The sequence below is a fragment of the Canis lupus genome, chromosome 21 (assembly GCF_011100685.1).
Source record: "Canis lupus familiaris isolate Mischka breed German Shepherd chromosome 21, alternate assembly UU_Cfam_GSD_1.0, whole genome shotgun sequence".
Classification (NCBI taxonomy): Eukaryota; Metazoa; Chordata; class Mammalia; order Carnivora; family Canidae; genus Canis; species Canis lupus.
Window position 1 is genome coordinate 20,188,801 of NC_049242.1, and position 17,613 is coordinate 20,206,413.

At 47.1% G+C, this 17,613-nt stretch overlaps 1 protein-coding gene across 1 annotated transcript in view; it reads left to right on the forward strand.

The window, feature by feature from the left end:
* TENM4 (teneurin transmembrane protein 4) overlaps positions 1–17,613 on the forward strand; it is a 729,276-nt gene that overhangs the window by 565,448 nt on the left and 146,215 nt on the right. The window contains 2 exon segments of the mRNA XM_038568485.1: positions 12,088–12,189; positions 14,870–15,064. Of these exon segments, the coding sequence (XP_038424413.1) occupies positions 12,088–12,189; positions 14,870–15,064 (297 nt within the window).

Genomic DNA, 17,613 nt, shown 5'->3' on the forward strand with positions numbered 1-17,613 from the left:
CTTGCTCAAAGATCACACAGGAGGTGGCGGAGTGGGATGAGAATGCCCAGAGTCTCGCCCTAAGGTGTGTGCTCTTTCTCTTACATCACACAGCCTTCTGACTTGGCCTGTCTAAAATGGGTTTGCTTGGTTTGGTTTGGTTTGACTTGGTTTCGTTCCACCTACCACCGATGAGAGATTTACTGCAAGTTCCACAAAGTGCTTTACGCATTCTCAATTGACCCCCGATCTGCACAATGAGATAGGTCGGTAAGGACCCAGGATTGGGACCGTAGATGATTTGCCCAGGTTGCACAGCTAGTGAGAGTCAGAGCTGGAAGTCAGACCCAGGTCTGCCCGATAGCATGGCTCATGCTCCATCACAGGTCAGCAAGTTTCAACCAGTGAAGTCAGATTACGCAGGAATTATGTCAGGGTCCAGCCCTGAGGTGCCGAGGAGACTAGACTGAGCATAGGGAGGCAGAGCCACACCTGGATTGGTGCTCACACTGCAGCCCAGGAGACAAGGGGAAGGAACCGGGGTCCTAGGGAGAAGGCTGGCCAGCCGCAGGGGCTGCACACTAGTGCTCTGGGACCCCATGGGCTCTTCTCATCCGAGCATGCAGACAGCTGAGAGCAGGAGCTACAGTCTCCCTCTAAAACTCTCACTGGACAGAGACCAGGTAGTCCTAGCACATGAACCGGACAGCATGATGTTGGTCAGGGAACTAGGGAGACTGCCCCTCTAGGCCTGGCCCAGGCAGGGGCTAACATTTGATTATAACCTAGTATCATGGTGGCTTAGAGTCCTGCTGCTGCCAGAGAGTCAGAGGGGGGCAGAAGTTTCCATAAACTTTTCTCAACAGCAACTATTTCTCGATTGCTTGCAAGATACGTAGTTATTTGCTTTTGCCATTTGGGCGGTTTCTGCCTAGAGGCTGAGGCAGTGATCAGTCTAGATGGCTAGAACAGCTATAAAATATTTATCTCGAGCATATAATTGCATTACCATGATCTCTAATAGGATTTGGTGTCCAGCAGAAGTCCAGCTTGGCCTCTGGCCCGAAGACAGAGACCCACATTATTATGTTGAGTGTTACCTACTGGATAAATAAGAAAGAAATACTGTTCAAATCATTGTACAACTGACCGACACACATTATAGTTATTGTAAAGAAAAATCCACCAGAGTCTGAGAATTTATCCATCTTGTTACTCATTCTATTGTGTTATGTCCTGAAAGAAGTAATTCAGGTCCATAATTCACAGAAGCCATCCTGACAGCTCTTGCTAGAGAGAAGAGCTGGGAGTCTGCAGTGTTGTATTACTGCGGGTTCCCCAAACCCATGGTTAGTGCTGTTTGGGGGCAAGAGAGACCACTCGATGCAGGGTCTAGCTGAAGGTACCAGGCCTAGAGGAAGAGGAATGAAAATGAAGCTGCAGGTCTGGAAAAAAACTATAGAAATGAACTTTGGGAAAAAATATAAGTGAAAAGCAAATAAAAGGAAATCAGCAAGGAAGGAAACAGCCCAGACCCTACAAAAGGAACCCAGCCTTTGGATTTGAGGCTTCACACGCTTAAGGACACTAATTCAACCACCGGTTGCCCTTTGTCATTTGATATTTAACAAGTGTTGAGGGGGCAGCTCCTGCAGACAAGGCAGCATGCCAGTCCCTTGGGAGACATGGCCAAGATGAGGAATTGGAAATGGATTCCTTCCTCTCAAAGAATTTGCAGTCCACTAGGGGAAAAGAGCTATACTCATAAATAACTGGACTGCAAGGTAGAAAGCAGCAGGTGATAAGTGAAGGATAGAGGGAAATTACCATTAGGATTCAGGAGAGAGAGAGAGAGAAAGAGAGAGAGAGAGAGAAATTACCATTAGGATCCAGATGAGAGAGAGAGAGAGAGAGCTTTCTTGCTAGAAGGAACACAGGACGGCTTGAAGGATGGTCAGGCCCAGGACATGTGTATGGGGGCAGGAGGAGGGTTTCGCAGGTGCGGTCATCAGTGTTGGCACAAACAGGGACACTGGAAAGGGTGTATGGATTCTGGAAGGGGTGGGGAGCAATTTGGCAGCAGCACAAAGAGACCATGAGGAGGACCCTTGTGGCAAATAAGTTATTTTGGTAAGAGAAGTTGGAGCCTTAAACTCCTCTTTCGGGAATCTGTGCTTTTTCCTCTCTAACATTTCCTAAGGTGTACTTCTTGAGATTATTTTACATAATACATAGACAGCCTCTCTTTCAAAAATTATATCTTTGTTTTAGTATGCTAGAAAAAAAACATAATTAGGTATATCAAACTTATTTCAAATTTCTGTTTTGATTAAATTCAAGACAATAAATGAGCCAAAAATACTAACGGAATATTAAATGAAGAGTTTGTGCCTATGGCAACAGCATAAAGGTGGCACCCAAATAAATGACATCTAGAAACACTGCTCCAGGCCAGGGTCATAGATTCAGATGTCTTGGGGACCAAGCAGGTGACCACAGTGTCTGGGCCTCTCCTAAATGTGAAGAGATGGGTGCCATGCTGGATCTTCCAATTTTTCAGGAAAGGCCACCATTAAGATTTTTAATGAGCTCTCCTTTTTTAGAAATTCCGGCACCTAATTTAAAAATTTTAAACACTGTACAAACAAAAGTTTTCAGAGGCCTCCAGTTTGTGGCATCTACTCTGGATGCTGAGGAGCAGTGGCCTCAAGATACTCAGTTCCAGAGTGGCATCCCAGGCCTATAAGTATAGGGCAGAGGGAAAGGGACAAGGCTGGAGTTGGAAGTCCACTCAGAATGCAACACAGTGGTCCAGGCCAAAGGTCATACAGCCCAGACATTTCCATTTTCCAGGTGAAGTTCTGGTGCCATGGGCATCCTTAACCCGCAGGTCTCTAGATCATCTTTACATAGTTCTGGGCATTTTCAAACCAGACTGTGGTGACCTGGTTTTCTATGTCGCTTATAAGCAGTATTGAGCTTGGTGACAAGCCTGGATAAATGATTGGAGAATAATTAGCGGCATCCCCCACCCCACACCTCCTCAGAGCATGTTTCTGTTCCTCCATTGTCTGTCATCACAGAATAATTCAGCACAAAGTGATGTTCATTAAATGGAACTCTCTAGCCAGCAGCTGAGTGGAGCTTTTAAAAACCTGATTTCTTAAATAATTTGTTCTAAAGACAGACTTGACATGAAGTTGGCATGATGATCAGCAGGTCGCTGCGTGGGAGCAGCAAAGATGATTATTCTGGCTCTGGCTCTGGCTCGACCCCCATCTTGCCCAGAACTGCTTTGCATTTCAAAAGGCTGCCTATTCTTTAAGAGCTATTCAAATACTACCTCTTGGAGGACCAGGCCCTCCTCTTTGGAAGTGGTCCACAAGTTATGGCATTCTTGCATAGTTTAGATCTCTCTATCCCCTCTGGCTTATTTTGATAGACCTGTGTGTAAAGTCTCAGCCTTCTCCAGACCACTGGAGTGGTATCCAGGATACCTAAGGGCATCAACATTAACCTAGGACCCTACCCCAGGCCTATGAAATGAGAAACTCTAGAGGCAGAGCCTAGCAGTCCATGTTTTAACAAGCCCTTCAGCTGACAGAGGCTAAAATGTTATCACTGAGACTATACTAGGGACAGGAGTAAAGCAACATTTTCTGAACACCTTCTGTGAGCCAGGTTCCTGTCTACACACACACACACACACACACACACACACACACACACACATGCACATATATACGTATACACAGACTCAGACATATGTAGTGGTTTTATTTAATCTTTGCAACAATTGTGTAAGGCAAGTGGTTTTCTCATTTCACAGATGAGTAAACGGAGACTTCAGACACCACATTCCCTGGGTGCATTTTAGTTCAAATGCTAGAGAGTGGGTCTCTGATTGATTGGCCCACATCCTCTGTGCACCAGGCCACATCATAGAGTGCCAGTCAGCCTGTGTACTGAGCCTGTTTGGGTCAGGTTCTTACCCCAGGCCAATCAGCTGTGGCCAGTGAAGAGGTGGTGTCGTCTGGACCACTTGCCCTGGCTGCTTAGACCTGTGGGCTGAGCATTACCCGGGGAAGGAGCTGTCAGTGGAGGATGGATAGATCACTAAGGAAGGGAAAGTGTTTCCAAACACATGAACATGTACTTCTCCTTTGAAGGCACTTCTCTTCTTGAAGAGCACAGCACTTGTCAGCCTCATCACCCACCATGTCATGTCTCAGTGGCCTCTCTGGCATGTGTTCACGGGACATGGTAGGGGATGCACATGCAGCTTCTCCGGGCAAGGCAGCAGAACCAGAGCCTGCAGTGGGGCTTCTAGCACCTGTGAGAGCTGCTGCTCATAGCTCCTGGAACAAAAGGAGGGCTCTTCACAGGAGAACAGTGAGCCGCCTGCCCCTCCCCTTGTCCTGAGGACTCTGCCCCACAGCGCCTCTCACAAGATGATGATAACAGGTGCTAGTGATCTGAGACCACAGAAGGGAGGTGTGAGAAGTTAAAGTTAGCCCTTAGTTGAGCACACTTCCTTTTCCCCTCTCAAACCCTAAACATGATGATTTTTTCTGCTTTTTCATCTGTTTGTATAGTATTCTAACTGACAATTTGGGTTGATTCATCAGATCATGGGATGCTAGATCTAAACAATCAACCAAGCCATCCACTTCACTAGAACACTTCCTGAGCCAGGGTGGATGCTCAGTAAATGTTCACTCAGTGAATCTAATTTGTAAATGAAAAGAAAGACCCTAAGAGAGGAAGGGATCTGGCCAATGTCCTGTAACGGGCTGGTGGCAAGAGTAGAACTAAAACCCAAGTTGCTTGATACAGTCCAGACATGTTCCCTCACACATGACTCATAGAAGATAAGATTTCAGGTTTACAAGCTTCTCATTAATGCCCCTGCAGTATCTCGGCCAGTCATCAATTTGAATGCAGCCAGTGACTAAAAATGTATGATTTTCCAGGTCACCCAGTCCATTCATTTTGTCATTTAGCCAACAGACTTTCGCTTAAGACCTGCTATGTGCCAAAAAGGGCACTGTTTACTAAAGAATCAGAAATGAATGACACATTTCCTGCCCTCAAGAAGTTTATAGTATATGGACAGATCCATACACATCAAGAGAATACAATCCAACAAAGTAAATAGTATCCTGCTCTGACTCTTAAAAATTCTTTCTTCTTTTGAATTAAGTCAGTTTCCCAAGGACAGCGGTCCTTACTTATTAGATCTAATCAACTTAATTTAGGACCACAAAAGTCCACTCCTTATCTTACATAATAGCTCTTCAGATATTTTTAGACAGAGGTCAGTACCCCCGAGTAAGCTAAATTCTTGATTCCTTCAGGATTTTTTTTTTTTTTGAGAGAGAGTCGGAGGGGGAGGGAATGCAGTGTGGGAAGGGGCAGAGGAAGAAGGAGAGAGAGATTCTGAAGCAGTCTCCATGCCTAGCACCTAGCACAGAACCTGACATGGGGCTCGATCCCACAGCTTTTGAGATTACGACCTGAGCCAAAATCAAAAGTCAGATACTTAACTGACGGAGCCACCCAGGAACTCTTTTTTCAAAATGTGTGTTCACATCCTCTTATCCTTCTCTTCTTACTGTCCAGTGAACATGCTCAAGTTCCTCTGATTCATTTCTTAAATGTGGCTCCTGGATGTGAAGTACTGAACTCCAAATAGGGTCTGAGAGGACAATACAGAGTTACACTTCTTATCAGTCTCTTTATTTTAGACATTGTACATCGAAAACTACAGGGCAAGGAAACGGTAGCTTTGTTGGCCACCAGGCATTCTCTGGAGTCCAACTTCTGTGCCATGCATCACACCCTCTTTCCTTCATTCCCACCTCCCTCCACCTTGTAGTCCTGCTCAGTTTCTCACACAATAACTATTACTGAGCACTTGCTTTGTGTGTAGCATACACCAGACTTTTTGGAGAATCAGACTTAATGCTTGTCTTCAAAGAGCTCCTAGTCTCATTGGTGAAATTCTGTTTGCCCCCAAATAAATAATTAATAACCCAAATGTAATACAATCAAGGGAATAATCATTTTTCCTAGATCCCCTCAGAGCTTCTCCTAATAGTGGTTGGCAAACTTCTGGGTATGATTGAAAACAGATCTCCCAGTTCAAATACCAATGCAGAACTGGCTTTAAGCCCAGGCTGTCAGGGGCTCTGTCAAATTTTTGTCATTGCATTGACCTAGACTGTTACATACTGGAGGCCTTTGAATCCCATCATCTGCACAGAGAGCTGGGGTACCTACAGGGACTGGTATCTCACAGGCCATGGAAGAGCTTTCCAGGACCTGGCACCCTCCCAGTGCCAATCTAAAGTGCAGAGAGAGAAAAGTTCTTTCAGATGTTGGCATAAATCCACCTGTGTTTGGACTTCTGGGAGACAACAGGTTTAATTTGTTTTGATAGTGCTCTTTCCCAGGAGGAAATGTACTCAAACACCCTGCCTTCTTCACATTCAGCATACTGCTTGTTTGCTTTCCTGTTTTACCATGCGGAGTTTCTGTGTGCTTTACATGTATTTATGTGTGTGTGTTTACCCCCAAAAGCCCACATGGCCTTATTTGGATTCATTAGACCAAGTTAGTATGTTGCCTTGGTTCCCAAATGAAAGGCATATATGACCCTTCCTTAAAACCAAGATTCCAACTCTGCCAAGATCTGACCAAACCTCTTTATATGTGCAGTGTTACACTCTTAGCTCTTCAAAATGACTCTCTTAGGTGGGTGCTATTATTAACCCCATTTCACAGACAGGGAAACCAATATTTAGATGACTTGTCATGAGGCACATAGCTGGCGGGAGGCATCCTGGCTCCAGAGCCCATACTCTGATTCAGGCTATATGCCACAAACTTCGGCTTCCTTGACTTGAGAAAGAACTTGGTTCACCTAGCAGATTCGCCCTTTTAGCTGTGTGACCTTGAGAAAGTGACTTCAGCTTGCAATCTCCAGCTGACAACTGTAAATGTGTGAAATGAAGGCAAAGGTGCCTACTTCTCATAATTGTTGTGAAGAATAAATAAAACTATATGGTATACCTTTCATGTTTCCATTTGAGGGAAGGAGAAGGTGTCTATTAAAGTCTTCTCTCAACCTTGAGCTGCTGGAGAATTAAATCCCAGCTATGGCATCTAGTTTGTCTTCCTCTCTTTTCCTCATTGCCAATAACAAACCCAATCCCCTCTCAGGTTCAAAGAAGATGTAACAGATGTACCCTAAAGTATGCATTTCACTAGCTGCCTTCAAGGTAATATACATCCAGTCGTGTGATTGGCAGTCCCTGAGCCCAAGTTCCTTCCTCTTGCATGAAGCATTACCATCCATCCTACAGAGAAGCCAAAAGGAAGCGCCAGAGAGTGGGTCTCTGCTGCGCAGTAGGTAGACCTTGGTTCCTCAATCGCTGCTCCTCTGCTGCTCTGAAAGAGTTACTGACATCCACATTTACAACTTAAAGAGCGACAAGGGAAGCAGTGAAGAGTTGCCTCTATTGGCTGGGATGCATCACGAGGGAGCTAGAGGAGGCGCTGGGAGATAGGGATCTATGCTGGGTGAGTGGAGAAGAGAGATGGAAAATGACTAGTGAGCTCTGGCCTCACTCACAGCTGATTCCTTCTGTCCTTGGTGCTAGAATCCATCTGCAGGCTTCCATGACCATGGAGGTGTACCTGCCCAGACCAGGGCATGAAGCAGGTGCACTCACACCATGGTCAGCCAGTAAAGGAGAAGAGCCTCCTTTCCTCTTCTAGTGTGAGCGCCCCTGTGAAACAGTAGTACTCTCCTCCGGGCAGGATTTCCTCTGTGATCTCTCCTGGTTTCCTACAAAGTGAGGCTTTGGGATTTCAAAAAAGGAAAGCAAAACGTAAAAGGAAGGAAGGATGTATTTATCAATTGTGATCCTTTCTCACCTTGACACAGTGATGCTGGTGATGGGTGTCTGGGAAAGGGTAGCGAGCAGACACAATAAGGCACTGTAACGGGTTCACCGAGGCATCGGTGATTTCCTCGTCTCCTCTAGGAAGGAGCATTGTCTTCTCCTTCTGCAGATACCCCTTTGTATGTCGAACGATATTTTGTACCACATCCAGAGAACACGCCCACTCCCAACACATATCCAGAGAATGAGCTAAGGAAACATTTAAGCTCTGCATTCCAATATTGACGGAAGAAAAAACAAGTTCCTGAAAATTAAATCTCCTAGCAGGACCCACTGTTGTGATAGAAGAACAAAAGCTAGGGCAAGAGCCCCACCCCCACCCCCGGCACTCATTCACCAACATACCATACACCCGATTATGAAAATCAGTAATTCATAGGCAGCTGAAACCGCTCAGATCTGAGCGGTCTAAAGATACACCTTCTGCTAAATGAAGGCAGCTGCAGTCTGAAAGACAGCAGAGCAGGAAGGAACGATAGGGGGAAGAAATTCACCAAACACTAATTGGAAACATACCATTTAGGCAATAAAGTTCACACTTCTCCCAAGCCACTGAGTGTCACTTCTGCACTAGCATTTAGTATAGAGATACCTGGTTAGTCGGAGACTCATTATCCATGCGGTCCCAAGTGGACCCCAAGTACTTGAAAGCCTTCCAAAGGGAAGAAAAACTATAGACATAAACATTTCATCCAGAAGAAATATTCTCTAAATGTCTTCCTTCTACTTCCTTGTTGCTATCATAAAATTATTTCATGTCTCCTAAACCAACAGCCTTCTCTGACACCAACAGCCTGGGGCAAGTTTTGAAGCAAACAGGCTTCTAGTCTGTCACATTTAGGGAACAATACTACACCCAGTCACAGAAAATGTATTTTCCTCACTGTTTCACTGGTGAAGGCTTTTTTGGCAGATGATTAACAGGTTTGTATCTTGCATACATCATAAATCAAAATCTAGACAGTGTGTAACACTTATCTGCAATTGATCCATTGATCCTGTTAAAAATGCAACTGGTAACTATGGTAATTTATTAAGAGACATATTTTATACCCTTGGGTTGGAGAGGACTGAACCAGAGAGTTTTAGATCTGGGTGAAATCTCTGAGATCATCTCGTTGAATGCTCTTGGTGATAGCAGCAATGTAGACTACATGTAGACTTTCATAGAATGAGGAGGGACAAAGTCCTGGGATTAATTTAGCCTGTTTAAGAAGTCAGGAAGGCTTGTCAGAGGAGGTGACATTTGAGCTGGATTTGAAAGGACCAGAAGTTGCCATGCAGGGAACCAAAGGAGGAGCAAGTGCAAAAATGAGGAAACAGGTGCAGGAAGATCAGTTGAGAAGGCCAAGGTCCCACAGCCATGCAGTAGCAGAACAGGACCTGGCAGCCAGGCCTCCTGCCTCGACCCTCTACCCCTTCTGCAGTGCTGCAGGTGGACCCCACCCTCCCCAACTGGACCAACAGCCAGTAGCTTAAAGTGAAAATAATCTTGCCTTAAACTTCACTCAAGGTTCTTAAAAAAAAAAAGTAGATTCCACTCCCAGTGTGGAGCCCAATGCAGGGCTTGAACTCATGGCCCCAAGATCAAGACCTGAACTGAGATTAAGCGTCAGATGCTTAACCAACTGAACCACCCAAGGGCCCCCCAGAATTCTTATTTTAAAAATCATATTCAGAATGAAACCTCCGAAGGCATTCTCTATAAAGACACTTATGACTTAAAGGCAGTAGGAACGTGGATTCTTCAGGCAAAGCCCGCTGAGAGCAGAGGCGCTCAGAGCGCTGGCTGGTGAGCCCTGCTCTGCCGAGACCCTGACTGCTTAGCGCTGTGTTGAGAGCACCTGCTGGCTTGGACCCTCTTGTCTTAACTCTATATTAACGGAAAGCGCAGTTCTTGTTAGCAGAGGGACAACATGGAGTGAGTAGAATCTCCCACCCTTTCACAAAAGGAACCACACAAGAGTTTGAACTCTTGAACTCTTTTTAAGTAGTTTCCAAGTTAATAATGGCAGACGGTGGGGAAAGGACTCTAGGGAAATGCACGATGCTGTGAATTCCTCACTACCCCTCTGTCGTTTCCCTTATCGATCCATACCCAAGCCATTCCTCAAGCCCACCTTCTCTGAGAAGCCTTTTCTCTACTGGTTTTGTCCCATATCAGCTGCCAATGCATCGGCCATAAGTGCTCTGTTGCTTTTAAGGCTCAGTGCCCTTCCTTGTCTGGACACCTTTTTAGTACAACTGCTCAATTAATTGTAGACTCAAAAAACTTTAGAACATCTCTGCCATTACCTTCATTTCACATCTGAAGGAGGTAAGGCTCAGAGAGGGGCAGGAAGTTGCTTGAGGCAACCCCCCCTCAGCATGATACTAGATGAAGGGGCCCCAGAACCAGATCTCTTGACCTCCAGGCAAAGCTTCTTCCACGCCCTGTGCTGCTACCTGGGTGACAGCTATCATCTCATTCTCCCAGTGAGTCTGCACGTTTCCTGTGGGCAAGACTCATGTCGTAGATGGTAATATCTCATTTAGCAGAGACCTTAGTCTTGTTTTCATGACTTGTGGTTGGGAGCTAAGACAGCAGGTTGAATCCTTAACTGTCCCACCTTACTCACCCTGCCTCTGCTTTCAATTCTGACTCTGCTAACTCACTCCGAGACCTTGGGTGAGTCACTGCCCTTCCTCTGGGTCTCTATTTCCCTCACTATTAAGTGAGAAAGCATTAGGCTAGCCTCCTGGCTCCCTTTCAGCCTTGAGAGCCTAAGAATTTTCTGCCTTACACCTGGGTCCTTTGCTGTCTTCAGGACTGGCCTCACTGTGCATAGATCTAGCACCGTGTTCCTTCTCCAGGCTTCTGCCGTGGAATGAGCTCCTTCAGGGCCCAGATAGTAGAGTATCACCGAAGAAGATCAGTCCTGGGGTCCTGGGGTCCTGGGGTCCTGGGTTCAAATCCTGCCTCCAGGACTCATGTCTTAGTGGTTCTCAGCAGGCTACTTCATCCTTCTCTGAACCTCCTCTTTTTTTCTTTTTCTTTTTAAAACAGGAATAACAATGCACACTTGCAGATCTTTGTTGACAGTGAAGTGAGATAAACTTTGTGGAAGCACATGATACAAAGAAAGAATTCAGTATATAGTGGCTTCTTTCCTTTATTCCACATCCAGCATTATTGAGAAACAGGCTGTTCCAAACAAAGTTTCTAGATAACAGGTTTACTACCTGAAGCTACAAAACATTGACTTTTGTTTTTTATTTTTTGTTTTATTGTTGTTTTGTTTGGTTGGTTTTTTGTTTTGTTTTGGCTAAAGTCTTTCTTAAATGAACTCTGCATTTCCTTGTGGGGTCACACAGAATATACCAAAAGTAACAGGAAGAGTCTCAGAAAATCACATCCCTGCAAAAGATGGGCATGACTGCCTATTCCGGGGGTGCAGGGACGCAAAGGGAATGTGAAAGAAAACTCCTGTGCCATTTGAAAGAGCTTGGATTTTTTCATCTCAGTAAATGGGGAGCCATCGAAGCAGGAGAATGACAAGATGGGATCTGTTTCCAAAGACATCACTCAGACTCATTGCTGGGCGGTGACCAAATCAGGGTGGAGAGAATGAGAGGAGGCAGGAGGCCAACCTCCAGGCCACTGGGTTAGCCCTGGTGGGCTATGGTGGGCAAAAAAACGGAGATGGGAGAAGAGAGGTCTGCAAATGGCCAGTAGCTTTATGAGAAAAAACAAGTTAATGGAATATCAGCCCATTATGAGAAAAACGTAAAGTGCAGAAGAGTGCAAAGAAGACCGTAAGACTCGCCTGATAACCCAGCCTCCACAGATAAGCACTGTTAACAGCTTATATGGTTTCCCCCAGTGTTTTTAGCTGAAGAATTTCTAATGCATTTGTAGATACAAATTTGATATATAAAAACTTGGTTCAGGCAGACATTTTCCAGAACACATCTCTTAGTGTCAACAGAGATGCAGGAAGAGTAAAAATAACATAATTTTTAACTCTATTGGTTCCTTTCAGTGACTAGGCCAGAAGAGCTGGAATGTGCGGGCCCTGGCTAATCTGAAGTTGGATTCCTGGGCCTTCTGGCGGGTAAAGATTTCTTTTCAACTCTCCTCCTCTCTCTCCTCCCCCAGAGTCAGTGGATAACTGTCCCAGCAACTGCTATGGCAACGGAGACTGCATCTCTGGGACCTGCCACTGCTTCCTGGGCTTCCTGGGCCCCGACTGTGGCAGAGGTAAGACCTGTGCCTATGTATGTGCGATCCCCACTCCCCCTGCCCCATGCATCACTCATGTCCCAGCTCTCTACTCAGAGAGCGCCAGACCTCTCAGGCTACCTCCTGCCTCCCATGAGAAGGGACCCCAGAGCCATTCTTCAGAAGCCCCAAGAGGTGGGGGAGTGTCTGCCAGTGGAGCCATGGCTGTGTCAGCCCCATTGTCCACAAGGGCATGACCCAGGAGGTCAGGAGGTTACAGGGACAGCCACGGTGAACCTCGTGTCTGTTGTAGGAGCAGGGGAAGTGGCAGTAGCAGTTCTTTTAAAAAGTTGGCTTCCCTTTTGAGGAGTGCTTAGCCTTTGCCAAGTGCTTGTGGTGGTTTTTTTATTGAGGGGGAGGTGGTATTGTTTTGTTTTAAGATTTTATTTATTTGTTTATTTATTTGAGAGAAACAGTGAGTCAATGAGAGAGCACAAGCAGGAGGAGTGGCAGAGGGAGAAAGAGAAGCAGGCTCCTCAATGAGCAGGGAGCCCAATATGAGGCTCCCTCCCAGAACCCCGGGATCACAACCTGAGCCAAAGACAGACGCTTAACCAACTTAGCCACCCAGGCACCCCTCTTCTTGTTTTGTTTCCTTTTTTTTAAGATTTTATTTATTCATTCATGAGAGACACAGAGAGGCAGAGACACAGGCAGAGGGAGAAGCAGGCTCCATACAGGGTGCCTGACGTGGGACTCTATCCTGGGTCTCCAGGATCACACCCTGGGCTGAAGGCGGTGCTAAACCACTGAGCCACCCAGGCTGCCCCCTCTTTTTGTTTTTTGATCATTGAAGTATAATTGACTTCAATGGGGTACGGTGAGCAAAATGAGCCAAGGGGCTTCGCCATTCACTTCACAGGTGTGGTCTCTCTGGCCTTGGAGCAAGGCCTGCATTACGCTCCACTATTGCCATGATCTTTGCTGAGACCACCAAGGGGTGGGGTTTGAGAGGGCAGGCTGCTTTGCTCCACACAGGACCCTAATGTTGCCTCATATTTGGGCACAGACAGCACAAATGATAGCCTCTCCTGAGATGGCTTAAAGTCTACCCTTGCGGTACCCTGTGCATTCGGCCTTCATTTCTGTCCTTGGAGGAGTTAACAGGGCAAAGGCCAAGGGAGCTCTGTAGTCCTGAGGCTCTGGCACTCCACTTGGGAAACTGAAATGGCCCCTCCCTTTGGTCTTCCCACCTCTTCACTCATTCAGCAAGTGTTTGCTTAGTGCCCTTAAGGACTCATTCCTGCGCTAGGGGCTAGGATTAGAGCACTGAGCGAGGCCCAGGCCCAGTCTGGTGGCAAGACCAACAAGTACGTAGATGATGACTAAGCAGTCATTAGCAAGTGGAACACGCCGCAGCAAGGTTGAATTCAGGCAGCTCTCATCAGAGTAGAAGAGAGAGGCTCTCTTAGCTCGGACGTGATGAGGACTAGGAAAAGCTCCCTGGATGGGGTGACACTGGAATCCAGACCCGACACTTGAATTACTGTTCATCAGTGGAAGGCGGGGATGGTTTTTCAGAGTGCCGAGCAAACGCCATGATCTGATACTGTTTGGGGGATTCTGCTTGTTTTTCCTATTGTGGAAAAGAGTCAGTGTGAGACAGCAGAGCTGCAGCCCTAGGGAGCCACAGTGATTACCTGCTGAGTGCCTTCAAAAGGAAAGAAGTCAGGTGGGGGCCCAGGGAAGATGGTGCAGAGAAAAGAGATAAGTCATTCCTTCTCACAAGAATTACTGTCTCATCCCATACACACTTAAACTTGAGAGTCGTGTGTAAAACAGCCTTACTGTATCTCGGTAAGGCTGGTAGCTACTTGCAGCACAATGCAATATAATTTATTTTTATATAGTGTCCTTCATGCAGATGATCACAAAACACTTTATGCTACGGCACAGAATGGAAAGTTAATACTTTAAAGAGCCAGGTTGGGCTCAGCTATTCTCTTAAGAGGGCAGTAGTGCATGGAGCTCGAGTGGAACCTGAAATGTGAGAAAAAGCCGAGATTCGCTGGGTTAGAGAGACAGTAGGTGGTGCTGCAGATGGGGTACAGTGAGCAAAATGGAATGCCGTTAGGAGAGTGCTGGAGGAGAGATGGGGGCAGGCAAAAGGCCCACCTGTCGTCTTTTCCAATAAGACCAAGGAACAGATGGAAGCTTCCTGCATAAGGGTCCTGGCCCCCGCCATGCTGCACCTGTTAGTATGAGGGGAACAGAGGAAAGCAGACTTTAGTGGGCACTAGATCCACCAGGCCCTGCACTGCACACCCTAGCCTACAATTCCAGATGTGCTTAAACTGGAATGAAGGGACGCCTCGGTGGCTCAGTGGTTGAGCATCTGCCTTTGGCTCAGGTAGTGATCCTGGGGTCCTGGGATCGAGTCCTGCATCAGGCTTTCCGCAGGGAGCCTGCTTCTCCCTCTGCCTGTGTGTCTGCCTCCCTCTGTATGTATCTGTCATGAATAAATAAATAAAATCTTTAAAAAAATAAACTGAAATGAAGTACAGCAAGAGACGCAGATGGATGGATACACATGGGTATTGTGGCAAAGCACTTGAGGCTCTTGGTCTAGCCTGTAGGCCAAAGGGAGAAAGAGACAAAGGCAAGTGGGATGTGCTGGGCATTCATTTATGCCAGACTTCTCCATGCTCCATCTCCGCAGCCTCCTGCCCCGTGCTCTGTAGTGGAAATGGCCAGTACATGAAGGGCCGATGCCTGTGCCACAGCGGATGGAAGGGCGCCGAGTGTGATGTGCCCACCAGCCAGTGCATCGATGTGGCCTGCAGCAACCATGGCACCTGCATCATGGGCACGTGCATCTGCAACCCCGGCTACAAGGGCGAGAGCTGTGAGGAAGGTAGGACGCTGGCGGGCAGCTCCAGCAGCCGGCTCTGGGACGGGCCTGCTCTCAGCTGCCAGGAGCGCCTCCAGGAAGCCAGTGGAAGCTCCACCCGGAGCCAGCCACCCAGCAGCAGCAATCATTAACAGAAGAGGCCAGGCAAATTGGGAGTCCTAGTTGGTGAAGGGAAGAGAAGCATCATACAGGGAGTACTTACTGTCTACAGAGTCTCTGTCCTAGAAGCCTTAGATCATTTCACCTCAAACCCAGTAGGGTGAGGTAATTATCTCGGTTTTATTTTAGGGGAACTTGGACTCAGAGAGTCAGATGACCTGCCCAGGGTCATACAGCTTGAGGCAGCAGAGCTGGGGCTGAGCCCACTGTTTCTGGTCCCACAGCCCAGGATCTTTCTCTTGTCTCTTGGTTCATATGCTCTCCATGTCTCAAGTATGAGTCTGTTACAGACCCTCACACTCTGCCTTCTGTTAGCACAAGGGTGTGTATGTGTGTGAATGTGTATGTATAGCCCATAGGTGCTTGTGAGTGTGTCTCTCTCCTTCATAAAGTAAACTATGTCTGTGTAGTGGAGGCTAGAAAGTGAGCTGCCACTTTAGCAGCGTGCCAGTTCTTTCCTAGGCAATCTAACCTGGTGAGGTAAGTGAGCATTTCTGTGGCCTGAGGATAGGCAGTGGTGGGCCTGTGATCATGGAGCTGACCAGTGGTGGGTCCATGGTCATGGAGCTCAACAGTGACACAGCCAGGGTCATAGAGCTGACCAGTGGTGGCCCATGGTCATAGAGCTGACCAGTGACATAGCCAGGGTTATGGAGCTGCCCGTAGCAGGACCACAGTCATGGAGCTGACCAGTGGCGGGCCCATGTACACGGAGCTGACCATGGCAGGGCCATGAGCATGTAGGTGACTAGTGGCAGGGCCAAAGTCATGGAGCTGATCAGTGGCAGGCCCATGGACATGGAGCTAACCAGTGGTGGGCCTATGGTCATGGAGCTGACCAGTGGCAGGGCCAGGGTAATAGAGCTGACCAGTGGCATGCCTATGGACATGGAGCTGACCAGTGACACAGCCAGGGGCACGGACCTCACCAGTGTCAGGCCTGTGGTCATGGAGTTAGCCAATGACACAGCCAGGGTAATGGAGCTGGCCAGCGGTAAGGCCAGGGTCATGGAGCTAACCAGCGGCACGCTGGTGGTCATGGAGCTAGCTAACAGCAGGAATGGGACCCAACCCAAGTCTTCTTACCTCAGAACCCTTTCTTGCCTGCATGGGATTTGTAGATGAATGAGGTCTTGTTCACAAGCAATATCGAGTGGCTTTTAAGAGTGCATTCTCTGGGTCAGATGTAGGTTTGAGTCCTTGTTGTACCACTAATAGCCTCACTTCCCTCATCAATAAAATGGGAATTCCTTCCTCCGAGGGCCATCATAAGGATTGAATTAAATGACCCATGTAAAGCGCTTAGCTCAGTGTCTGACACATAATAAATGCCCCATAAATGTTAGGTCTTATATTATTAGTATTATTCTGGGGACAATTGAAGCGCATTTCCTGTTTCACTCCACTCATTTTATCCAATGTCTTTGGAAACGGGTGGATATGGCTGTTGAAACTGGAAAACAATGCTAATAGGCTTCCCTCCCACTCCCTACCATCTAGGGCATGGGAGTCTTTGCAGTGGATGGAAGAGGCTCCAAGGAGAGCTAGCCTTCTAACCCATTTGGGATTTAACACTTAGGCCCCTCTCAAGGTATCATTTCTCTAAAAAAAATGAAAGAAAAAGGAGAGGCAATATAACGGGCCCACTTTAAAAGAGTGGGGAACAGGAAGGGATTAGCCTCTGAGAAGCAGCGCCTCTCCGAGACAGGCTGCCAGTAAACCCCAAGTGCGCCTGGAGGTCCTGATTCAGACCTATTAACTTCAAGGGGGATTACTTTGGGCTGAGAGAAGAGGAGCGCCAGCCTCCAGAAGAAAGGAACTCGGCTTTGTGACCTTCACATCTGTGCTCCCTTTCATTTTAGTCAGTTGAGGCGAAGACTCTGAGAAGAGAAAGACAAAAAGAAGATTCTTCTGGAAACAATGGGGCCATGCCACCCCAAACCCTACTGTGTCATGTGGGCAGGGAAGGGTACCTTGTCCCTTCTGCACAGCGCCCCAGCAGGCAGGGTTACTTACAAAGGGGGGGGGGGGGTTGTTTAGCGCACTGATTTACGTTATCTGTTTGAAAAGCAATGTTTTTGCTGCTCTTTTCTGAGGAGAGCCATCTGGTACTGATTCCTCTTATTATTTCTGTTTCCCTGGTGAAGCGTCATTGCAAAGTCCTTGTGTTTGTAAGGGGGCTTCTTAGGGCCTTCCCCACTGCTCTCTCTCCCCCTCCCTCAGATCTATTCTGAAGGGTTTCACCATGTTTATAAAATATCAGCTAACAAGCTTGGGTTTTTTCCCCCTTCTCTCCCTCTTCTTCTTCTGAAGTTTATTGCCCCATATTTTTTAAAGCCTGAACTGTGCCAACAGGACGCTTGGAGGGAGTTCGGAGAGGGACAGAAGAGAAC